The sequence below is a fragment of the Carcharodon carcharias genome, chromosome 30, assembly GCF_017639515.1.
Source record: "Carcharodon carcharias isolate sCarCar2 chromosome 30, sCarCar2.pri, whole genome shotgun sequence".
NCBI classification, from domain to species: Eukaryota; Metazoa; Chordata; class Chondrichthyes; order Lamniformes; family Lamnidae; genus Carcharodon; species Carcharodon carcharias.
The window spans coordinates 17,903,415-17,927,358 of NC_054496.1; the positions used below are offsets into that span (position 1 = coordinate 17,903,415).

General features: G+C 45.7%; 1 protein-coding gene across 4 annotated transcripts; it reads right to left on the reverse strand.

The window, feature by feature from the left end:
* Positions 1-10,925: 10,925 nt before the first annotated feature.
* Positions 10,926-19,854, reverse strand: nfil3-6 (nuclear factor, interleukin 3 regulated, member 6). 4 transcript variants are annotated; one of them, XM_041177423.1, is made up of 2 exons: positions 19,731-19,854; positions 10,926-12,473 (listed from the first exon to the last, which is right to left on the reverse strand). In XM_041177423.1, the coding sequence occupies exon 2, from the start codon at positions 12,413-12,415 to the stop codon at positions 11,120-11,122; it is 1,296 nt and encodes a 431-aa protein (XP_041033357.1). In that variant the 5' UTR covers positions 12,416-12,473; positions 19,731-19,854; the 3' UTR covers positions 10,926-11,119. The 4 variants fall into 4 exon arrangements, with proteins under 4 accessions (XP_041033357.1, XP_041033355.1, XP_041033354.1 ...); XM_041177421.1 differs by lacking the exon at positions 19,731-19,854 and adding an exon at positions 14,930-15,072; XM_041177420.1 differs by lacking the exon at positions 19,731-19,854 and adding an exon at positions 14,920-15,064.
* Positions 19,855-23,944: the final 4,090 nt, after the last annotated feature.

Sequence of the window (23,944 nt, forward strand, 5' to 3'; positions counted from 1 at the left end):
TCCAAGCCACTCACCATCCTGACTTGGAAATATATCACCGTTCCTTCACTGTTGCTGGGTCAAAATCCTGGAACTCCCTCCCCAACAGCACTGTGGGTGTACCTACACCATATGGACTGCAGCAGTTCAAGAAGGCAGCTCATCACCACCTTCTCAAGGGCAATTAGGGATGGGTGATAAATGCTGGTCTAACCAGCAATGGCTACATTCGATTAATGAATAAAAAAAGCGTATCATGGTTGAAAAGGGGTGGGGGGTCAACTTGAGTGCCAAGTAGATGGAAAAAAATGAGTTTTGGGGCTGAAAAGATTGAGTCGTCCTAAATGCTTGGCTGACTTATATCCTGTGATCCACAGTATATACATGTATAAATATACATGTATGTGTTTATTTGCATGTATGCCAAATTTTGTTTGATACTCATTCCTGTGAAGCACTTTGGAACATCTTGCTCGGTGAAAGACACTAAAGAGATGGAAGTTGTGCGTAAATGCACAATTGTGTGTCTGGTGTGTTTACAAAATGTTTATAAATGATCATGTATATGTCAATCGTTACGTATAATTTATATGTAAAAATAAAGAAAGACTTGCATTTATTTCAGCACAACCTCAGGTTGCCCCAAAGTGCTTTAGGAAGGTGAGGAAGGATCGCCTTGATTCCCTGCAACCTCAGGAATCTTGCTCTCCTGGTGACGTCAAGAGCTCTTCCTTCTTAACTGTCCCTCCTGAATGCGAAGACGATGTACTCTCCCCATCTGGAGGAAGTGGCCTTTGTGACCTCTCAGATGCTCCACTGGACGGTGCGCTGGGATACGTCAGGGATGTCTCCCGCTCTCAGTTGGAAGGAGCCGGCTGCACTAAAGGTGATGGTGAGCGTGTGGCACCGCTGGTTCGAGGCTCCGGCTTGGGCAGTCGGAGGTGGGACAGCTCAGTGCCCACCTCCTTGTTGAACCTGAGACACCTCTGGAATTCCTCCTGGGTGAGGCGTGGGCGGAAGAATTGCTCCCAAAACACTCTTGGTGGATAGGCCCCTCTGATTGGAGCCCCCCTCCTCTTCCCTCTTCTCAGAGCTTCTTCTCTCTGCTACATCTCATGGTCACAAAGGAGGCAGTGTAACCATGGCCCCCAAGCATTGGTCAGCAATCCCTGGGCCCTCTCTGACTTTAAACAGCAGTTCTCAAGCAAACGGCTCCAAACACACAGCACAATCCTTTCCTAAAGCCTACACAAAAGTCTACATATGAATTATACATAACTATTGATACATACTTGATCATTTATAAACACTTTGTTAGGACACCAGATACACAATTGTGCATTTATACAGAAGCCTACAACAACAACTCACCTGCAAACTGTTGTCTGGCCTTTTACAGAGCACCAGTGCTGGGCTCTACTTACAGCTGAGTTCATGTGCTTTGCTGAGTGGTTTGAATTAACTAAATTCCTAAATAGGGCATCAACTCAGCCAGTCAACCCTGGATTATTTCACAACAGCACCAGATGTGGGGCTTCCAGCATTGGCGGGGAAGGGGCATGCATCCATGCCACCAGCAGCTAGAGGCACACCGTGCCCCACACAGACAGTGCCCGGCTTCCCTCATACCATCTCCAGCAACACTTCGGGTCCAAATTTCACAGCCCCACTGTTTAGGAACTCCAGGCAATTCCAAATGAAGATAATCAGCGATTAAGACCAAAGTTGCTAAATCCAGACGCACTGCACCCATTTCGTTTAGTGCCTGTTTTCACCCTCTAGTCCAAAATAACCCCCTCATTGCTAACAGTGCAGCTGCAACAACAGCAAAAAGACACAATTGCATTTATATAGCACCTTTAATGTTGTAAAATGCCTCAAGGCACTTCACAGGAACATCTGACAAAATTCGACACTCTGCCACATGAGGGGAAATTGGGTCAGGTGACTACAATCATGGCTGAAGAGGTAGGTTTAAGAAGCATCTTTGAAGATGGGGAGAGAGAGAGAAGTTTATGGAGGAATTTCCAGAGGATGCCCAGGCAGCTTAAGGCACAGTGCCAGTGGTGGTGAAGGGAGTGGGCAATGCCCAAGAGGCCAGAATTGGAGGAATGTGGAGGGTTGTAGGCCTGGAAGAGGGCACAAAGGTCGAGTGGAGCAAGGCCATGACGAGATTTGAACACAAGAATGTGTTTAAATTGGAGGCATTCGGATGAGCTGAAGTTTATGTAGTGCACAGGAGACCACCCAGGAGAGCGTGATAGTCAAGCCTAGAGGTAGCAAAGGCGTGGATCAGGGTCTCAGCAGCAGGAGAGCCGAGACAATGGTGGAAACACGTTACATATAGGCGGACTTTATGAAGGAGAGGACATAGGTTTGGAAGCTCAGTTCAGTGTCAAATAGGCAGTGAGGTTGAGAACTGTCTGGTTTAGCCTGAGACAGCAGCCAGGGAGGTGAGAAGAGTAGCAGGCGAGCGGGTGTGGAAGATGGTAGGAATAAGTACCAGCATTTTTGGCGCTAACCCCATACTGCCTAAATCTAACCCCTTCCCTGCTCAAACCAATATCACTCAAGCCCTTGCAGCTAGTTTTATTAAACGCTCCCTCGAGTGCAGAGTGGTGCAGCTGGCTGGAGGTTTACTGAGCAATTCATTACACAACCATCTCAAAATCTTTTATATCAAGTCCTCTGTGTTGCTGCCTCTACGTGCGTTATGTGGACACATTCATCTACAGCCTTCCAGTTGCATGCCAAAGTGTTGACACAGTTGCTTCAAGTTAATGATCTCAGTAGGAGGCAGAAATGCTGACACCAGCTTTCGAGAATCCACCCAAGAATTCACTGACTTACAGTCATCACAGACTCAGCCTTGTGCATAGCTCCATCTAGTGAGGAGATGCATCAGAGAGCGTCCTGCCCAGGGCGGATAACAATATTACTTCTTCCCTCATCTTCAGAGTGTTCCAGATCCGGGTCTTAAAATAACAAAATAAAAACAGGAGGTGCTGGAAATATTCAATCTGAAAGAACTAGAGAGTCATATTGGACGTGAAAAAATGAACCCTGTTTCTCTCTCCACAAGGTGCTGCTGGACTTGCTGAGCTTTTCCAACACTTTCCGTTTTTATTTCAGATTTCCAACATCCGCAGTATTTTGCTTTTATTTTAAAATAAAATTTCAGTTGATTTCAGTTTTTCAGGTCCAAAACGCGTACATGCGTCTACACACACACTGACACACACAGACACAGACAATTAGACATTCGGGCTGTAATGAGAAGACTGTGCTCTAGGGCTTGCTGCACCACTAGCCAAGCTGTTCCAATGCAGCTAAAACACTGGCCTCCACTTGACAATTTGGAAAATTGCCCAGGTATGTCCTGTCCACAAAACTAAAGGACAAATCCAACCCAGCCAATTAGTTCCCCATCAGTCTACTCTCAACAATCAGAGAAAGGATGGGGGACTTAATCGACAGTGCTATCAAGCAGCACTTCCTCACCAACAACCTGCTCACTGATGCTCAGTTTGGGTTTTGCCAGGGCCATTCTGCTCCAGGCCTCATTACAGCCTTTGTCCAAACGTAGACAAAAGTGCTGAACTGAAGAGGGGAGATGAAAGTTACTCCCTTAACATAAAGGCAACATTTGACTGAGTGCATCATGAAGGAGCCTTAATAAAGCTGAAGTCAATGGGAGTCACTGGTTAGTCATACCTGGCACAAGGGCGATGGTTGTGGTTGTTGGAGGTCAGTCATCTTAGTCCCAGGACATCACTGCCAGAGTTCCGCAGGGTAGCATCCTAGGCTCAACCATCTTCAGTTGCTTCATCAATAACCTGATATCCATCATAAGGTCCGAAGTGGGGATGTTCACTGATGATTGCACAATGTTCAACACCATTCGCGCCTCCTCAGATACTGAAGCAGTCGGTGCCTGCAACCCATTGCTGGTCCAGGTGCCTGCCACTGGCAGGCGCAGCTATGGTGACATTCACCCCCACCTAACCTGCCAACATTCACGTCAAGCCTCACAAGGGACTAATGGCCCATGTGGGTGAAGCACTGAGGAAATTGATAACCCAGCAAGGAGCAAGTGTCTTCGGGAATGGGGAAGGGAAAACACTGGGAAAGCCTGGAGAGCAAGGCAAGAGAAAAATGCAGCAGAAGTTGGAAGTCTGAAATAAAGCAGAAAATTCTTGGCAGGTCTGGTGGCATCTGTGTTTCAGATTGATGACCTTTCACCGGGACAGTGACCTTAAGAGACAAACGTTGCTAAGAGAGCAAACTTGGGGAAAACCGAATTTCCGAAAACCAAAGAGGAACATGCTCATTTTAGAGATGAAGACAGCCCTTAAGCATAGCAGGCCTCATCCTCAGAATTATAGAGAGAGGGGCAGGGAAGGAGGCCATTTGGCCCCTCGGCCCATGCTGGTTCCTATTTGGAAAGGCTTTCCAATGACTCCTAGTTCCCTGCTCTTTCCGCATAGCCCTGAAAATTGTCCCTTTTAAAGACTATAACTAGTTACCTTTTGAAGTTGCTGTTGAGTTTGTTTCCAAAGTCTTTTCCAATGGAGACCTCCACTTTCACATCATTGTGCCAAGTTTCACTAGAAACTAGGAATAGCTTGTGAAAGGGAAGGCATTTATATAGCAGTTAATGTTCATGTCCACAGGACAACTCAGAGTACTTTACAGCCACTGAAGTGTTGTCATTGTTGTAGGAAATGTGGCAACCAATTCGTACACAGCAAGCTCACACAAAGAACAATGTGATAATGAGCAGAAAACCTGTTTCTGTCATGTTGATTGAGGGATAAATATTGGCCCAGGGCACTGGGGAGAACTCCCCCCTCTTCAAACTGGTACTGCAGGATCTTTTGCATCCATCTGTGCAGGAAGATGGGGCCTCACTTTAACATCTCATCTGAGAGTCAACACGTCTGATAGCAAAGCACTCCTTCAGTATTGCACTGAAGCATCAGCCTTGATTTTTGTGCTCAGGCCTGGTGTTGGACTTGAACCTGGGACCTTGTGACTCGGAGATTGCTCACCACTGAGCTACGGCTGACATCATGCTTTCTGACTGTCCAAAGTTGCTATGCCAACAGGGAAAAGAGCAATAGAAGTTGACGCGCCACTGATAGGGTTGCCAGCCTTCCAGGATTGGCCTGGAGTCTCCAGGAATTGAAGATCAATCTCCAGGACACTCCGCTGTACAATCCTGGAGAAAAATCATCGGCATATTCAAAAATACTTTTTTGGGTCTTTCTTTTTGGATCATTTCTCTTTATCAGATATAAAAACATTGAAAATAGAGTTGGGGGGAGATGGGGGGAGGGGGAAGGCTGTTTGGTTGACAATCAAGCATCATCCAATTGGGTAATGAGTCTTTTTGCTTGCCAATTGGCTTAGGAAGGCAGCGCATCACAAAGATGGATGTGTTGACTGATGTAATGGCTGGAGCATGGGGGCAAGTCATGTGATGAAACCTCCAGGAATACATTTAATTACAGTTGGCAATCCTAGGCCACTGCAGACTATGCAATAGATCATGAAGTGGCTATTTGCAGAATTCGAGCTGTTTCGTTTACAGACCTCAGAGGTAGGCCGCACCCATTGCCCAAAGACATGTCAATGTTGCAAGGTACACAATGCAAAACATTAGTTTGTTGCTTCTGTATGGCTGTGGTTTAGTTGGAAATGCTTTCCTATCTAAGCCAGGAAAGCTGTGGCTCCAATCCCGTATGAGTGTACTATGCCAGACTGACATCATTTTGAATGAAACATTAATTCGAGGCTCCACCTGTCCTCACAGGTGGATATAAAATATCCCTTGACACTATGTCAAAGAACCTCTGGGGAGTTATCTCTGGGAATCCTGGCCAAATGTCTCCTTCAATCGACATGACTAAAGCAGCTGACCTGGCCATTGTTACTTTGCTGTTTGCGGGAGCTTGCCGTGTGTAAATTGGCTGCTGCATTTCCAACATTACAACAGTGAGTAGGCTTCCTAAAGTATTTCACAGGCTGTAATTGGGATGACCTGTCATTGTGAAAGGCAGTAAATAAATGCAAGTCATTCTCTGTCAGATGCTGTCTTCCTATTGCAGTTTTCTTGTTTTAATTTATGATGTCATGAGGCCCCTCACAGCCAATGGCGACATTTACTTCCCCAGCATTCTGGCCAGGAGGTAAAAGGCTGCTTTCAAATCCACAGCTCCAACTTGTCAAACTGTTGGGACCAAAGGTGAGGACAGTCACCTTACCGTTTTAAGCTCAGTACCCCAGAAAAATGCGCAACACACTGTCTGCTTGATGAATGGAGCGTGGGGTGGAGAGGTTGCAAGGGAGGGAGATCATCCATCTGTAGTGCAGTGAGACCTTGGGAGGATTGGAAAACTAAGATCCTCCAGTCAGTGTGCTGATGGTTGATAAACACAAGGAAAGAGAAATTCCACAGATATAAGTAGAAATTGTAGAACATTTGTGAGACAGAAAGATGCCATTCAGCTCATTATGTCCATATTGTTTGACAAAGAGCAGCACAGCATAATCCCACCTTTCTGCTCTAGTCCCTAGCCCTGCAATCACTGCTCTTTAAGTAGACTTATGAGTACTTTTTAAAGGATTTATAACTCCTTGAGATCTTTGGGGAACCCCAGGGATAATGGTGGAGGAATGGGAAGAAAGGCCATTCATCGGTGATTCATCAGCTATACTAGCAAAAAGGAACTGAGGTGACATTTTTTTCACACAGTGTATTATGGTGATGTGGAATGTGCTGCCTGGAAGGAGGGTGGAAGCAGCTTCAATAGCAACTTTCACAAGGAGAGATTGGATAAATACTTGAAAAGGGAAACTGCTCTGGGGGAAAGAGGAGGGGAGTGGGACAAATTGGATAGCTATCTGAAGTAGCCGGCACAAGCATGATAGACCGAATGGCCTCCTTCTGTGCCTAATGGGTCTATGAGTGGTGGGAAAGAACCGGACATTGGATTAGTGGTCTACAGAACTAGAGTTCAAATTTACAGGGCTACGCGGGGTTGGTGTGGGGGTGGGGGGTGGGGCGGAGTGGGACAAGCCAAGTTGCTCTTATAGAAAGCCAGTATGGAAATCATGGGCCAAATGGCCTCTTCCTGTGCTGTAATTATTTTATGATTCTGTAAGGCAGACATTAAGAAAATCAACAAACATGAAATTCCCCATTAGGGAATACTTTGACTGGTTACATACAGGAAGGTGTTTGTGGTCCCATGTTGGTCAGCAATTAGTTCTAAAGAACCATTTTCCATATTACTGAAGAAAGTTCTTCAATGAGGATCTGCCCATCAGAAATAAAAGCTATACACTCATTGCCTCCTAATGTGCAGTGCAGTGAGCGCCCCCATTTGGAATGAAGAGACATCGGATAGACATGTGTTTATATAGCCATGGTAATACTGAACGTACAACTGAGGCTACTCGCTAAGGAGGTTGTGGCTTTTACACTATGACTTTGCTTGCTTACTTTTCTGGTTTTAACCTGTCCCCCACTGGTTTCGTATTTATGTAAAGCAATGTAGGTCAACTTCTAGAGTGGTGAGATAGCAACTCAAGAACACTTTTAACGGAAGATATTGGATATTGCATCAGAGGTGTGTGGCACAGTGGGCAGCGTCCTTACCTCTAGGCCAGAAGCTCCAGGTGCAAATCCCACAGCGGGAGCTTGATGGCCATGGAAGGTATGTTCAGAATGTGGCCAAACAGGTTGATTATCAGCCTGTAAATCCTTCCAATGCACCTGATGGCAGGTGTTAAGAGTGGGAGAGTTTCTGGGTCATTCATACTGCAGAAGGCAGCGGCAAACCACTGCTGTCCAAGTATAATCATGGACCAATCCAAAGGAAGTCCATGGTCACCAATGGTACCTGAAGGAGAAGGATATTGCAGTGACCCACGTGAGCCAAGCAAGGAAAATGGCATTTAACCGCTGAACTCTGACTGTGAATATGTTTTATTTGGCTAGCTGAGTGTTGAGTTTATCCCGGTGCATTTCTTGAGAGTATGTTCTCGAGTTTGTTAGGAGGATTTGCTGGGCATGTTTGGATAGGTTGCAGCTTGGGCTTGATGGTTGCGGTTGAGTGCGTTTGAGTGAAGTAGTTGGGTGTGTGTAAATGGGTCATTGAGGGGATTTGTTAAGTATCCTGGGGTGGGCATGTTGAATATTTGTTGCACTTTTGGTGGCTTTATTACCCTTTTATCTTAAGAGGACTGGGCTGAAGTGAAACATATAGAAATGTCGACGACCAATGCTCCTGGGAATGAATTTTGAAATTCTGTGGTCTATCGCAATGAGAACTGTTTTGTTTTCTTAATCTGTTGTTATTAAAGAGATGGCAAAAGGCCAGTAGAAATGAAAGCTATCAGTGTTCCTTGTGTTCGGCTGGCCATGGGAAAGCATGTTTCTAACCTCCTGTGAGAATTATATTATCGATCTACATGATAGCAACAACCCAAACATATTTTTGACTTTTCCCATCTTTTTTCCAAGTTCTTTCTCTTATATAACATTGTTATCTTCTCCCATTCCATCCTTCTGCCCTTTTTAAGATGATGGACGTGCAACACATCCATTGGGGATGGGATAGATTCATGTGGTGCACCCTTGCTGGTGGCTGAAGAGACCAATCCATGAGAGGCAGGTTCTGTCACAAGTGCTGCCACGAGTGTCTCCAAATAATAGAGTTTCAATCCCTAAACTCATCATAACTTTCCCTCTACTCCCCCTCAGACGATGTGTTCATTCCTGTACCAATCAGCTTTGAGCTCTGTGGGGCATTGCCCAAGTTGAGATGAATTGTGGGTGATTTTGCAAGGTACCTTTAGTCAGGTCCCTTTGGTGTCTGGCACACGTCTAGTGATGTTGCCTCTAAAATGCCTCACAGGCACTGCCTGCAACCCACCCAAGCTAAACCTGTGCACAGCACAGAAGAGATCCGAAGAAAGTACAGACTGCAGAGGGGATGAACACCACACAATTTATGGAAAAATTAAAGAAATGAATATACGAATGGATCAAGCCATATTTTTCAAGCTTTCTTCCTCTCTAAACCAGGTTGTAACAGGCTCGATCGACATCACTGGGGACTCTGAGATTTCTTGGGTTAGCCCATCCTTTAAGGTTCTTCATTTTAATTCATGCCACAAGTCCGGAAGGACAGTGCCTTGGTCCGACTTTGTGATATTTGGTGAAAAATGTCTTATCCTTTACCTTGCCAAATGAACAAGCTCCATGCTGTTGTGCAGTGTGTAATCCTTGCCCTGCTTAATAAACAGTGACATTTATTTCACATACAGAGTGGTAAATATGATAGCAGTTAGAATTTTTTTTTGCCAAAATGTGTATGGGTTACAAAACATAGGCAGATGGCCAATGCCCCTCCATACGAGATAATAACAAGGCTGAAGTTAATGGGTGAAAAGATGAGGTAAGTCCAGCAGTTATTGACTAGTTCATACACAGATGCCAATATAATGAACGTTTCTCTTATGCTGGCTTCCTGTTTGAAAGAGCCTCCATCTGCAATAGGGTTGCCAACCCTCCAGGACTGGCCTGGAATCTCCAGGAATTGAAGATCAATCTCCAGAACGCTGCTGTGTGCAACCCTGGAGACAAATCAGCAGGACGTTTAAAAATTAGGTTTTTTTTTGTCATTTTCTTTTAACATTTCTCTTTACCAAAAATGGGGGTAAAGAAAGGTTTGGTTGACAGTCAAGCATCATCCAATTGGGTAATGAGTCTTTTTGATTTCTGATTGTAGGAAGGCAGCGCGTCACAAGGGTGGAGGTGTTTGGCTGACTAATGGCAAGTTATGTGATGAAACCTCCAGGAATTCATTTAATCTGTTGGCAACCCTAGTCTCTTACTGTCATTTTTGTAAATCTCCTTTGCTTGTTTCTTGAGAAAGTTAAGTTTAAAAGTATCAGCCAGACAGGCTAGGCAGACACAGTCTGTGGCAATCTCTCTTGCTAAGCATGGTTCATGGAAAAATGGTGCACCTATTTCACTTGACTCTTTGGAATGGCTGTAAGTGAAACCTTGCCTCTTGGAGGCAACCCAGGTCTTGCTGTTCTTTAGGACAATATGTGGTCCTGTCGAGTTACTGCACGCACACTGTGCTCATTCTGATAGTTCCCAATATTCATTCTATTTCTCAAGCCTGTCCCTAAATGGCTGTTGCACCTTTCTTACAGACCCAAGTCTGCATATCGTTAAAGCTACTGGATAGCATTTGTTCTTCTCTGCACTAACCATCACTCCCCAGCTCCATCCCTTACATCTTTGTGTTGGGGGGAGTGGGGGGCGGTGCCACCCAGGACTGTCTTGCTTGGTTGCCACCCTGCTGGAATGAACAGGACTGGACTCAGCTGTGATGCCTCCTATAGTTGAATAGTTTGTCAATCACACCAGAAAGAATGGCTGCTTGGCTCAGTTGCAGGCGGGTCTGCCAACGCCCACAGAGCTGACCCAAGCAAAGCTTCCCTCTGCCCCCCAGCCCTACCTCTCCTCTTTGTGTTGGGGGTGGGGGTAAAGCTTTGCTTGGGTCAGCTCTGTGGGTGTTGGCAGACTCTCTTGCATCTCAACCAAGTAGCCATTCTTTCTGGTGTGATCAGCAAGCTATTCAACAATAGGGGGCATCGCAGCCAAGTCCAGTCCTGTTCATTCCGGCAGGGCAGCAACCAAGCATGATGGCCCTGAGATAATACATCCGCAGGCCCTGAGTTGAACTGTGGTGGCTGCTGCAGCTCAGGTCAGCTAACTCAAGGCTGACTGACCCATTGAAATTGAGGCCCTTAAGTGTGTTTGGTCTCATTCCACATTGGGCAAAGCCTTTTACAAGCCATGGAGAAGCAGCCACTGGGTATACTAACAGGTGTTTGAACGTGAAGAATTTCCATTTCCAGTATGGTTTTAAAAGAGTTTATTACAACGACAGTGATTGATTAGAAAATAAAGTAAAAATATATTTACACGCATCTTAAGTCCACTTAGAACACCAACAATAAATATTTGCACAGACTCAGGTACTTGCAAATAACTTAACTACTTAAATGAGAAGCAAATCAAAATAAATGTACAAGTCTCAACAGGCACCTCTTCTTAATTGAGATTGGAATACATTTGCTGAGAAAACATCTTCTTCAGCTGTGCCACCTCGGCTGAGAGGGAAGCAAGCTGATTCTTAAGGACATTGTTTTCTGATTTGTAGGTGGAGTCCTCCTTCAGAGTGTCTTTTGGATATCCTGGAGCACCCTGGGCGCTGAGGTGCACAGAATCCTGCATACATCTATAGTTCAGACCACTTTTGCTCTCATCTGGTAAATGTCCAGTGTGAGCTCTCCAGGCAGGTGGTACCAAACCAGCGCTAACTCCTCTGTCTGCCTGGGGCATCAAAGTGTTAGTGTAGCATCCATGCTGTTGCTCCCTGATTTGGCCAACTGGTTGCTCAGGAGAGCCCCGGCCAAAGTTGCCCATCGCCATCTGGACCACCTTTACCTTCACATCGACCTCGGCACTTTCTTCTACTCCAGCTCCAATCTTAAACCGCAGTTTGTGGGGCAAGCTCTTGACCATCTCTGTTAGCTCGAGGGACCTTGTTGGCTTCATGTTCTCACTGGGATACATTCTCCCAATGTCCACCTCTGCATCGCTGTTGGAGGACAGTTGGCTTTCAAAGTGGTCCTCGTGATTAGGAGAAAATTTGTCCTGGTCGCTCAAGTGGTCATCAAAGAAGACAGGACTTCCGACGTTGGAGCTTCCAGGTGTAGAAATCCCAGAGTCTTCAGACACCATGCAGGACTCTTGTTCCACCCCAAGTTCAGCTCTGAACTGCTGATTCCTGGGTGGAAGACTCTTATTGTCCACAGGCTGCATGACATAGCCATTGTCAGGTCTGGGCAGGAAAGCTGGTTGGATGCCAGTAATGCAGCGGAGAGGCTGGGGGTTATTCTGGACAGATGGTGCCTCCGAGGGGTCCTTTATGAGACCGAATCTGAACTTTAAAGCTAAGAGTTCAGCCTTCAGTCTGGCATTCTCTTCCAGCAGGGCAATGACTCGCTGCTCAAGGACCATGTCATTGACCCGACGTTTCTCCCGTGATCTCTTGGCCGCCTCGTTGTTCTTTTTGCGCTTGTCCCAGTAGCTGTTGTCTTTCTTCTCATCCGGGATGAACTCTCGTTTTCTCCGGCTCATGGAGTTAGTGCCTTTATGTTTGATCTGCCTGGCGCCCAGTAGAGACCTGGCCAGGAGGTTGTTGGTGGTGAGCAAAGACACAGCTTCATCAGTGAAGGACAGGTGTGGAGCACAGAGATCCAGTGTGCGAGGGGGTTGCGTTACGCCCTGGAGGTGGTCTGTCTTTGGTTCTCCAACCTCCTGGAATGATTCAACTACAGACATGTTTATGAAACTGATGGAACCGATTGCCTCAGACAGAAAATCTCAGTCGTGACATAACCTGTTAAAATAAGAAAGCAAAACACCAGATCATCAGCTTGTTTGCATATTAATTTTGCATCGTTGCCTTAGGACCATCTAGAGGCTGAAAGGATATTGGACTTTATAAGACCCTTTGGTGAAGGGAATGCCACCTTGAGCAGCTTCACACAGCCTGAACATCCACAAGGGGGTGGTTATTTTGACAATTCTCTGTTGGATAGTGAAGCATCTAGGTTGTGTCCAACCTTCTCCAGCTCTGAAGCACGAACCTCCTCTAAGCAAATTATTATTGGCTCAGTATGACAAGGCTCCTTAAACATAATGACTTGGCTGAAGCCAAGAAACAAACTTGGGGATGCTCAAGGTAGATGGTGGCATCTGTAACCCTTGCATTTTTTAAGAAGGTATCTTCTGGGGGCTCCGAAATTGCTGGTAAAATAATAGCAAGTTTAATGCTGCCCAAAGAGAGGAGATTTACACAGTCAGTTGCGAATTGTCACAGGTTACTGGGGGATTAGTGCCAGTCTACCATTATCCTCATGAATTTGACATCCCAGCGTCAACTTCCCTCCCCCACTTTCAGGATCATGTTGGATTTGCTTTATTTTTACCATTAAACTCAATGCAGAAAGTTAGGGCTGGCACTTAATGGCGCAAGGAGCCTTTTAATGGTGAGATTTATGTCCCTGCAATTCAACCTCTCCAGCCTGGGAAGAGAGCCATTGAAGCTCTGAAGTCTCATTCTTTCAGGTAGTAAACTGTTCCTAGAGGTTTTGAAATGTAAAATTGAATTGTTTGCTTACTTTTTATTTCTGTCATTCATTCATTCTCTCTCACCGTATCTAAATTGATTCTAATCCACCCTCATTCCTCTATCTCCTGCAGTCCATATATCTCATAGATTAAGGAGATGGTCTGTCAATCCTGCCATTCACTAAAACCCCAGTAGTGTTATCAACTTGCACTTCCCTGTAAAAATATTTGCACTGGAGGGTGAGGGGATAAAATAACTTCAAGAAGCCTTTGCGGTCTGGTACAGCACACAACCATACTAAAAATAATCATTTTCTGTCGAGAGTCTGTTGAAATTCTCCTGTGTTTGTTGTACTAGTCAGTCATAACACCAGTTCTTAATCGTGTACTGTATCTCATTTTATGTCTTAAGGTCAAACTGTCATTTAAAACTCTGCTTGCCGCACCTTTTAGCTTTTCGTTTTAGTTAACTCAATAACCCTTATTTATGTAGCACCTCTTAACAGTGTAAAGCATCACAAGGTGCTTCACAGGAGCATTATAAAGCTAATTTTTTTGACTCTGAACCAGAAAACACATTAGGGGCAGATGACCAATAGTTTGAAGGTCTATAAAGAACTATGGTTTTATGGAGTGTCTTAACGGAGGAAAGAGAGAGAGAGATAGAGAGGTGGAGCGGTGTTGGGAAGGTGTATTTCAGAGCTCAGGGCCCGGGCAGCTAAAGGCATGGCCACCAGTAGTGGAACAATTAAAATCGGAAATGCTGATGAGACAGTGTTTGGAGATCTCAGGTGGGTGCGGAGGGGGTGCTGGATCGTGTCTCCCCCACCGTTTGGAGTTTTAAACCAGATTGCCTTGTCGACACTGAACCAAATCACGGGGAAGGGTTGATTTAAAATAGATTAAAGCAATACTCTAGTAAAAACGATAATATCGTTTTAGAGTAAATACAGTAACCAATCCCAGGGTTAGGCATAGTAAATACAAGTAAATGATAATTAACAGGAGTGAGAGGTCACCTGGAACATTGTCTAACATTCAAAGCGCTTTCCTACACCCAGCCCTAGTGTATTCCCTGTTTGATAGAGAGTAATCGGCTTGGTGTATGGGACTTTCTCACATTGTAGGATTGAATGCCCCATCAGCATATCCCCACTAAACTGGCCACACATTGGGAAGGGGTGGAACTGGAGTTCTTTTGCGAATATTTCACGAGAGATCCTCTCAGAGTTGTTTGTGAATTAGAGCCATTTTTCACGCCAGCTTCCCCACAGCACAGCACAGCACACACACCCTCCCTGGCCCCTCGCTAACCTCTGAACTTCACGGGCCTTTGGTGTCACATTCAAGTGCGGGAAACATTCTGCTAAGGTGGGCATTGTGGCTTTTAATTATCGCAAGCTCGCTTCCTCCTCAAAAATAAATCCGCCGATTTATTAAACACACAAAAAAACAATGTCAAACAAACCTGCCTACACTCGGTCTCACACAGGCGAAGTGCTCTTAATTCAAAGATGCTTAACGTCCTACTCCTTTATTGCTAATTCAACATTTCGGATAATTCGACTTCAACAAAGATCCTGAAGTCCCTGAAGACTTGATGGGACGAACACACGAGAACACAGATAACATCCACTGTTAAGAGTCTCTCTCTCTCCCCCTCCTCCTCCTCCTTTCTGCAGCAGCTAAGAGAAAAAAAAATAACCCCTCACATTTACTCACAGCTCGGCTCCAGCGAGAAAGTATCTGAAGTTCCTCTCAGTTCCGAGTATGAGTTTCTTTTTCCTCGAAAGCAGATCTGTTCTGTCAGCAGGAGCTGGGTTATCTAAGCTGTTGCAATAATTTTTTTTTAAAAAAGGTTACCCAACACCCCCCCACCCCCCTCCCCTCCCCTCTCTCAGGAACTCCTCCCAGCGCTGGCGAACTCTCTCCTCCCTCCTTGCAACTATTTCTGTCGCTCACTCCTGCCTTTTCTGCAGTTTGTTTTTTTCCACTGCTCATTGATCTGGAAACAGATTAATACACCCGCCGGGTCTCTTGCTCGCTGTGGCCAGCAGTCTCATCTCCCCTCTTTCCCCAGCCCTGGTGTGAAGTCGGTGTCCACTGGAGCATTCCTGCTTTCAATCATTGTAACCTTTCATTTACTGAATAATTAGATCTACCTCCCATGCCCCACCCCCCACCATCACATTTTATTGTTTACTTGCCCCATCGTTAGCTTGTGATGTTTTACACGGGGAGTGTGGGGAGAATCCCTGTTCACGGGTTCCACCAGACCCTTGATTATTTAGGAATTTCTGGGGGAGTCCAAGACCAGCTACAAACAGAAGATTTACCAAGCACTTAATGTTGCTCCTGAATGTTGATCCTTCCCCTTCTGAAGGGACTGACTCCCATAGATTTCTAACATCCTTCCTATGAGAGCTGGGCAGTGGTTGTCGCCAACTGTTTGACCAGGGGGGTCCTCACAAACTCATACAGTCATTAGTGCACAGGAGGCCATTCGGACAACTGACCCATGCTGGCTCTCTGTCCAGCAATTCAGTCAGTCCCATGCCCCCGCTCTACCGCCACCTCCCCACCCCATTTCCCTGTAAGTTTAATTCCTGCAAGCGCCCAATCAATTTTCTTCTGAAATCATTGATCGTCTCCGCTTCCACCGCCCTCATAGACAGCAAGTTCCAGGTCATTACCACTCACTGCATTAAAAAAGTTCTTCTTCCTGTGCTGTACCACCCCTCCCAAAAAAAAACCCCAAATCTGTGTTCCTTAGTCCTGTATCATTAGCTAATGGGAAAACTGCCCTTCCCTGCACCCCCCTTTGCCAGCATGCCTCCAGCAGAGATCATTGATGAGGAGTAGCTGATTTTGTTGTCCAATTTTAGCCAGAGACACTGAGGTGAATCAGCAACTTGGCTTAGATCCAGTGACTCAGCGAAAACTGGAGAACAAACCAGAAAAAAATTTTTATGAGAAAGCTCCCATCTCCAGGGTATAGCTTTATCTTTACATGGGAGTGAATCGTTCCTTTCTGAGAGTCACAAAGGAAGTCAGTGAGCCCCAAGATTGGTGGTTAAGTACCATTCAAGATTTGAGCATGTAAATCCTGCAGTATTGTTAAACCAAGACCCTGCCTGTCCTCTCAACATCACTATTTGAAGAAGGGCAGGTTGTTTTTGTTTACCTATCAATTCTTTCATGGGCAAGACCAGTGTTTGTTGCCCATCCCTAATTGCTCTTAAACTGAGTGGCTTGCTAAGCCATTTTGAGAGGGCAGTTTGCTATAGGTCTGGAGTCACATGTAGGCCAGACTAGGTAAGGATGGCAGGTAGATTTCCTTCATTAGTGAACTAGATGGGGCTTTTTAAGTTTTCAATTCCAGATTTATTAATTGAATTTAAATTCCATGAACTACTATGGTGGGATTTGAACCCATGATCCCAGAGCATTAGCTTGGGGCTCTGGGTTACTAGTCTAGCAACATTATCACTATTCCACCATCTCTACATCTTTCTCTGGTCTTCTGGCCAATAATTATCTTCCATCCAATACCTAGTCATTATCTCATTGCTAGCTTCTGGAAGCCTACTGCATGCAAACTGGCTGCCAGATTTCCTACATTACAACAGTATAATTACAATTATGACACTTCAAAAGTGTTTAATTGACTATGAAATAATTTGGAATATCCTGAGGTCATGAAAGATCTAGCGAAGGTGTTTTAGATCATGGGGCAATGCCTCAATTTTAAAATTGCCATCCTCATTTTCAAATCCCTCCAAGGCCTCACCCCCTTCCTCACTCTGTAACATCCATGGGTTCTACAACCCTCTGAGCCTCCTGAAGTTCTGGCCTCTTGAACTTCCTTCAGTATATGTGCTCAGCCATTGGTGGCTGTGTCTTCAGCTGCCCTGTCACCTCAGGTTTCAGGAGGTGCCTCCTTTGGCATATCCATAATGGGCTAACTCAACTGTTGAGAACTCCTGTGTTAATTGTCTACTGACAGCGATGCTGTGGTTAAGTGTTAGTGATGCTATTGTTCTGTGGCCTAATAATGGTGAAGTTATGATTAAATGTCCTGGTGATGGTAATGTTTTGGTTAGTTGTTCCAGTGATGGTGAATTAACCTCCTTAGCATTGCCCCTTATTGAATTATTCAACATAGTGCAAATATTCATAAATATTCATAAACTCAAAAAGAAGTTCATGGATACAACCACAATCCCTGAAGCTCTACCAAAGGACGAGTCCTGAGAATCAGTGTGACTTAATAACTGTCTTAACACATGGGGCTGAGACTCATACATGGCACACTTTTGAGTGTTGCTTTATGCACAGTTTGAGTGATCTCAGGGGGACAGTGACATCCTGCGAAGAAACACCATAAGTTGCTATGCATACCAGTTACTGCCATTCTGCGTACAAAACCCTGCTGTTCCAGAACAGCCTTGAGTGAAAATGAATCACTTTGTCCTAATTATAACCCATTGACAGCACACAGCTAAATATATACCAGTTAAAAGACATCTTCCACTTTTACACCCAAGCATGAAGACAATAAAACTATCACTGATCTTCCTAGGTGACACATAATTAGAATCTGAATCTTTAGATTGGAGCCCACGCTGCTTACTGTCTTGGTCCAAACTTCATCAATCACATACTAAAAAAAGGAAACACTATCACTCAGCTCCAAACACCCCTAAATCAGCACTGCATAATTTTTTAAAAAGGAAGCCAAACACTAGGCTTCATTTCTAGAGGGGTAGAATTGAAAAGAAATGGAAGTTAAGCTAAACTTGGATTGAACCTTAAAGGCACCACACTTGGAGTACTGTTCTGGTCCTATGAAAGGGATACGGAGGCAGTGGAGAAAGTGCAAAAAGATTCAGTGGGATACTACCAGGACTGAAAGGATTACCAAGAAAGGTCAGAAGAGACTGCGGCTCTTTACTCTAGAAAAGAGGAGTGTGAGGTGACCTGATAGGGGTTTCTAAGATTATGAAAGGGGTTTGATGGTTGGACTTAGAGCTTCTACTTGTGGAGGTGATCAAAACCAGGGACTATCAATGTAAGGTAGTCATCAATAAATCCAATAGAGAAGTCAGGAGAAATTTCCTTATCTGGAGAGTGATGAGAAGGTGGAACTCACTACCACAGAGAGTAGTTCAGGTGAATAGCATAGGTGCATTTAAGGGGAATCTAGGTGAGCACATACATACAAACATATGAACTAGGAGCAGGATTGGCCATTCGGCCCCTTGAGCCTGTTCTGCCATTTGAGAAGATCATGGCTGATCTGATTGTGGGTCCAACTCCATATTCCATCTACCCCCGATAACCTTTCACTGCCTTGTTACTCAACTATCTACCTCTGCCTTAAAAATATTTATTGACCCTGCCTCCACCGCTTTCTGGGGAAGACAGTTCCAAAAACTTATGACCTTCTGAGAGAAAACATTTCTTCTCATCTCCATCTTAAATGGGAGATGCCTTATTTTTAAACTGTGCCCCTGGTTCTTGTCTCTCCCAGAAGGGGAAACATCCTTTCAACATCCATGAGGGAGAAAGAAATAGAAGATTATGCTGAGAGGGTTCGATGAAGATGGGTGAGAGGAGTTTGTATGGTATCATAAACATCAGAACAGACTGGTTGGGCCATAGGCCCTGTTTCTGTGGTGTACATTCTACGAAATTCTATGTACTAATATTTATCCTTAAAACCAAAATAAATCCAACTTCACTCAGAATGAACAATTTCTCTTTCCCATTCACTACCTTTACCTCATTCCTCTCATCTGTTTCTCTCTCTCTCTGTTTCTTTCTCTCATTTACGTTCCTGTGCTGTCACAGTTGATTACCCCCACGTTTTCACTCCGGTTTATTTTCACTCTCACCCTACTTTCACTTCTTTTTTTTGTTGGTCTCTCTTTCTCTCTCTCTCTCTCCCTTCCTCAATATCTCCTTCACCAATACGTAAGTCATGCCAAGGGTTGTTGCTGAGTTAGGGGAGAGTGGTCCATGGCTTCTGTAGTTATGAAGGATTGCCCATGACCGAACACTACATTAGAGGTTGGAATCTCACAGAGAGGCATTTAATAAGTCACAGCCCTGGGTTTACAATCAGGTACAAGCTCTTAACATCGCTTGTACCTGCCAAAAGAACCCACAAAGTTCTTCTTGTATAACTTGTTAAGAAACACAGAGTTAACCTCAACCTGTCCCTTAACTAAGATGCATTAATTTTAAAGGCATTTTTGAAATGTTGGCTGAATCTGCACAGAAGGAATTTCCAATCTCTGAAAGGTCCCACTTTTATGAAACAAACCAAGTTTAAGAAGGCTGCTTAAAAATAGAAACCAGGTTTGCTAGAGGTGAGCCTCAGTTTTACCTAACCAATAATGCACTTGCAACCCACCCCCTCCCAACCCAGTCCCATCACAGACCAACTCAGTGCAAGCAACATTAAATCAGAGATGACTTAAGGATCTACCCACTGTGCTTTCAGACAAAAGAGACTTACCCCGGATTAACTTTTATACATCCTCCGTTCCTCCTAGCTTTGACAGACTGGCTTGCTTTAAAGCTTCTCTTGATAGTATCTGTGTGTAATAATCTGTGTGCTTCCCTCTCCCTCACTCTGAGCTGCCACCTCTCCCCTCGCCTCCCATTTGAGCTGCCAGCTCGCTCGGAGAGTCAGCCAGTGTCGGGGGTTGTGGGGGTTGGTGGTGGGAGAGGTGGTGTTGCTGTGAGACGGGGAAGAGTGTCACCTGAGGTAACCCTGAGCTGTCAAGCCTTCTTTTCTGATCCCAACCAGGATGCGCAGTAGCCTTGGTAACTGCATCCCCTTGGCAACAGATATGTGTGTGAGAACACGAGTATGTCAACCCCCGGATCGCTATGGCAACTCATGACGTCAAAGAAGCCAGAAATAGCCTCGGCAATTTTGCAAATGTTATTCCGTCGTAGGCTTTGCCATCAGTAAATCGGGGCAAATGTGTTTGCAAATAGATTGTCTCGAATTGTCTGCATTATCAAATCTGCAACACCCTCAATAGTAATTCCTTAACCCTTTCGATGAATTCACATACATCTCAATTATTCCAATGAAGTGGGCCAACAGCGCAGTGACCAGGCACACACCAATCGGAAATGTAGGCTCATTTATATCCACATTGAACCAGTCTGTCGCACTTTTAGTAGAATGGGACCTGAGTCACAATGATGTTTCTACATGTACCTCTGCAACTGGGACAAATCAGAGCTATAATTAAGGGAGCTTCAAAGTCCTGTCAGGTCTAAATCTGAGGTTTGGATGCTTATTCCAAACTCTGTAGTGTTCAGACCTCGCATCAGCACCCCAATCCAGCTCAGATTGGTGCTACACTGCGGGCATTACTCTCGCTATCCTACGTTAGCTCCTAACCCAGGGACATCCCCTTTAAAATTCTCATCTTTATTTTCAAATCCCTTCATGGCCTTGTTCCTTCCAATTTCTGTAATTTCCTCTGGTCCTGCTAACCTCTGAGATCTCTAGCGTTCCTCCAATTCAAGCTTCTTGCACATCCACAATTTTTACCGCACCACATAAGCAGCTGAGTCTTCAGCTGCCTAGGGGTGAAGATCTGGAATTCTCTCCCTTCACCACTCTGCCTCTCTACCTCCTTCTCTTCCATTAAGACACTCCTTAAAATCTACCTCTTTGTTATAATATCTCCCCATGTGGCTCAGTGTCAAATTTTTTAACACCCCTGTGAAAGGTGCCTTTGGAGGTTTTACGACATAAAGGTGCTATGTGAATCCAAGTTGGAGTAAGGCTGAGAAGCTGCACTAGGTGTGATCACATATGATGTGTCAGTGTCCCCAGTGTCTCAGTGTGCTGCCTTACTTATCACTGTGACCCACTATATCCTAACCCTCCTATCCCCAATCACCAATCTTCGCCTTGCTCCCACTGCCCCTCACTCACCCACTCACCTGAACCCCAAAGCCCTGTCACAGCCACTAACCTCAGTCCCACTCTCCCCACCCCACCCATACCCACCAACCTCAGCCTCACTCTCCCAGCCCCTCCTCCACTCACCAACCTCAGCCTCACTCTCCCAGCCCCTCCTCCACTCACCAACTTCAGCCTCACTCTCCCAGCCCCTCCTCCACTCACCAATCTCAGCCTCACTCTCCTGACCCCTCCTCCACTCACCAATCTCAGCCTCACTCTCCCAGCCCCTCCTCCACTCACCAACTTCAGCCTCACTCTCCCAGCCCCTCCTCCACTCACCAATCTCAGCCTCACTCTCCTGACCCCTCCTCCACTCACCAATCTCAGCCTCACTCTCCCAGCCCCTCCTCCACTCACCAACTTCAGCCTCACTCTCCCAGCCCCTCCTCCACTCACCAATCTCAGCCTCACTCTCCTGACCCCTCCTCCACTCACCAACCTCAGCCTCACTTTCCCAGCCCCTCCTCCACTCACCTATCTCAGCCTCACTCTCCTGACTCCTCCTCCACTCAGCAATCTCAGCCTCACTCTCCTGACCCCTCCTCCACTCACCAACCTCAGCCTCACTCTCCCTGTCCCTCGCACACGTGCCAATCTCAGACTCATTTTCTCTGCCCCCTCCCCACCCACCAATCTCAGCCTCTGTCTCCCCGCCATTCCCCCGCCCACCAATCTCAGCCTCATTCTCTCCACTCCTCCCAGGGAAACTCTGGGAAATTCCTCCTGAGGTCATGGGCTTGAAAATCATAGTAACCACCTCTCCCCCTCCCCGCCGCCCCCATCCTGGCATGTCCCATGGCCAAGTTAACCCATCCACCCATCCTGATGCACTACCTATGGTTCCTCGCTTACAAAACTATAGCAAAGAAGACATTTGGGCCGAGGGGTCCATACTGGTGCTCATGTCCCATGTGAGCACCCTCCCCACCCTCCTCCAGGAGTGTAGTGATCCTTCACTTCTCATTTCTAAAAATTCGGTATCAGAGAAACAAGGTTTCTTCATATTTCTGGTTACTGGAGCCATGTGTTACATACAGGGCTATATGAACTTCCTTATTCTCAGAACAAAGCAATGTTTCATTAGGCTCCCATTATTAACGCTGGCTGCACTGGGTACTTTTTAAAGAATGTTTCACAAGAGCTGTGTGCCTGTGTGCCACATAAGGTCATGCACCAAGTGGGTGCCATTTAGCTGTGGAGAGCAGAGAACCCCCCACACCCTATCCATACACCATGAGGCCTCAGTCTCAGGTCTCGAATACTGTGTGTGCAGTTTTGGTCTCCTTATTTAAGGAAGGATGTAAATGCATTGAAGGTGGTTCCGAGGAGATTTACTAGATTGATACCTGGAATGAGTGGGTTGTCTTATGGGGAAAGGTTAGACAGACTGAGCTTGTTACCGGTGTTAAGAAAAGCAAGGGGTGACTTAAGTGAAGTATATAAGATCCTAAATGGTATTGACAAGGAGGATGTGGAAAGGATGTTTCCTCTTGTGGGTGAGTCCAGAACTAGGGGCCACTGTTTTAAAATTAGGGGTCGCCCTTTTAGGACAAGATGAGGAGAATTTTTTCTCTCAGACTGTTGTGTGAATTTGGAATTCTCTGCCTCAGAAGGTAGAGGTAGGGGTCATTGAATATTTTTAAGGCAGAGGTAAATAGGTTCTTGTTAGGCAAGGGAATCAAATGTTATTGGGTGGTTGGATGGGAATGTGGAGCTCAAACCACAAACAGATCAACCATGATCTTATTGAATAGTGGATCAGGCTCGAGGGCTGAATGGCCTACTTCTTATTTTTTATTCATTCATAGGATGTGGGCGTCACTGACTGCACCAGCATTTATTGCCCATCTCTAGTTGCCCTTGAGAAGGTGGTGATGAGCTGCCTTCTTGAGCCGCTGCAGTCCATGTGGTGTAGCTACACCCACAGTGCTGTTAGGGAGGGAGTTCCAGGATTTTGACCCAGCGACAGTGAAGGAACGATGATATATTTCCAAGTCAGGATGGTGAGTGACCTGGTAGGAAACTTCCAGGTGATGGTGTTCCTATCTATCTGCTGCCCTTGTCCTTCTAGATGGTAACAGTCGTGGGTTTGGAAGGTGCTGCCCAAGGAGCCTTGGTGAGTTGCTGCAGTGCATCTTGTAGATGGTACACACTGTTGCCACCATGCGTCGGTGGTGGAGGGAGTGAATGTTTGTGGATGTGGTGCCAATCAAGCGGGCTGCTTTGTCCTGGAAAGTGTCAAGCTTCTTGAGTGTTGTGGGAGCTGCACTCGTCCAGGCAAGTGGAGAGTATTCCATCACACTCCTGACTTGTGCCTTGTAGATGGTGGTCAGGCTTTGGGGAGTCAGGCGGTGAGTTACTCACCGCAGGATTCTTAACCTTTGACCTGCTCTTGTAGCTACAGTATTTATATGGCTCGTCCAGTTCAGTTTCTGATTAATGGTAACCCCCAGGATACTGAGAGTGGGGGATTCAGCGATGGTAATGCCATTGAACATCAAGGGGCGATGGTTAGATTCTCTCTTGTTGGAGATGGTCATTGCCTGACACTTGAGTGGCATGAATGTTACTTGCCACTTGTCAGCCCAAGCCTGGATATTGTCCAGGTCTTGCTGCGTTTGGACATGGACTGCTTCAGTATCTGAGGAGTCGCGAATGGTGCTGAACATTGTGCAATCATCAGCGACATCCCCACTTCTGACCTTATGATGGAAGGAAAGTCATTGATGAAGCAGCTG

Bases quoted from the DNA above. Each gene is read 5' to 3' on its own strand.
- nfil3-6 (XM_041177423.1), bottom strand. From the start codon at position 12,415: ATGTCTGTAGTTGAATCATTCCAGGAGGTTGGAGAACCAAAGACAGAC.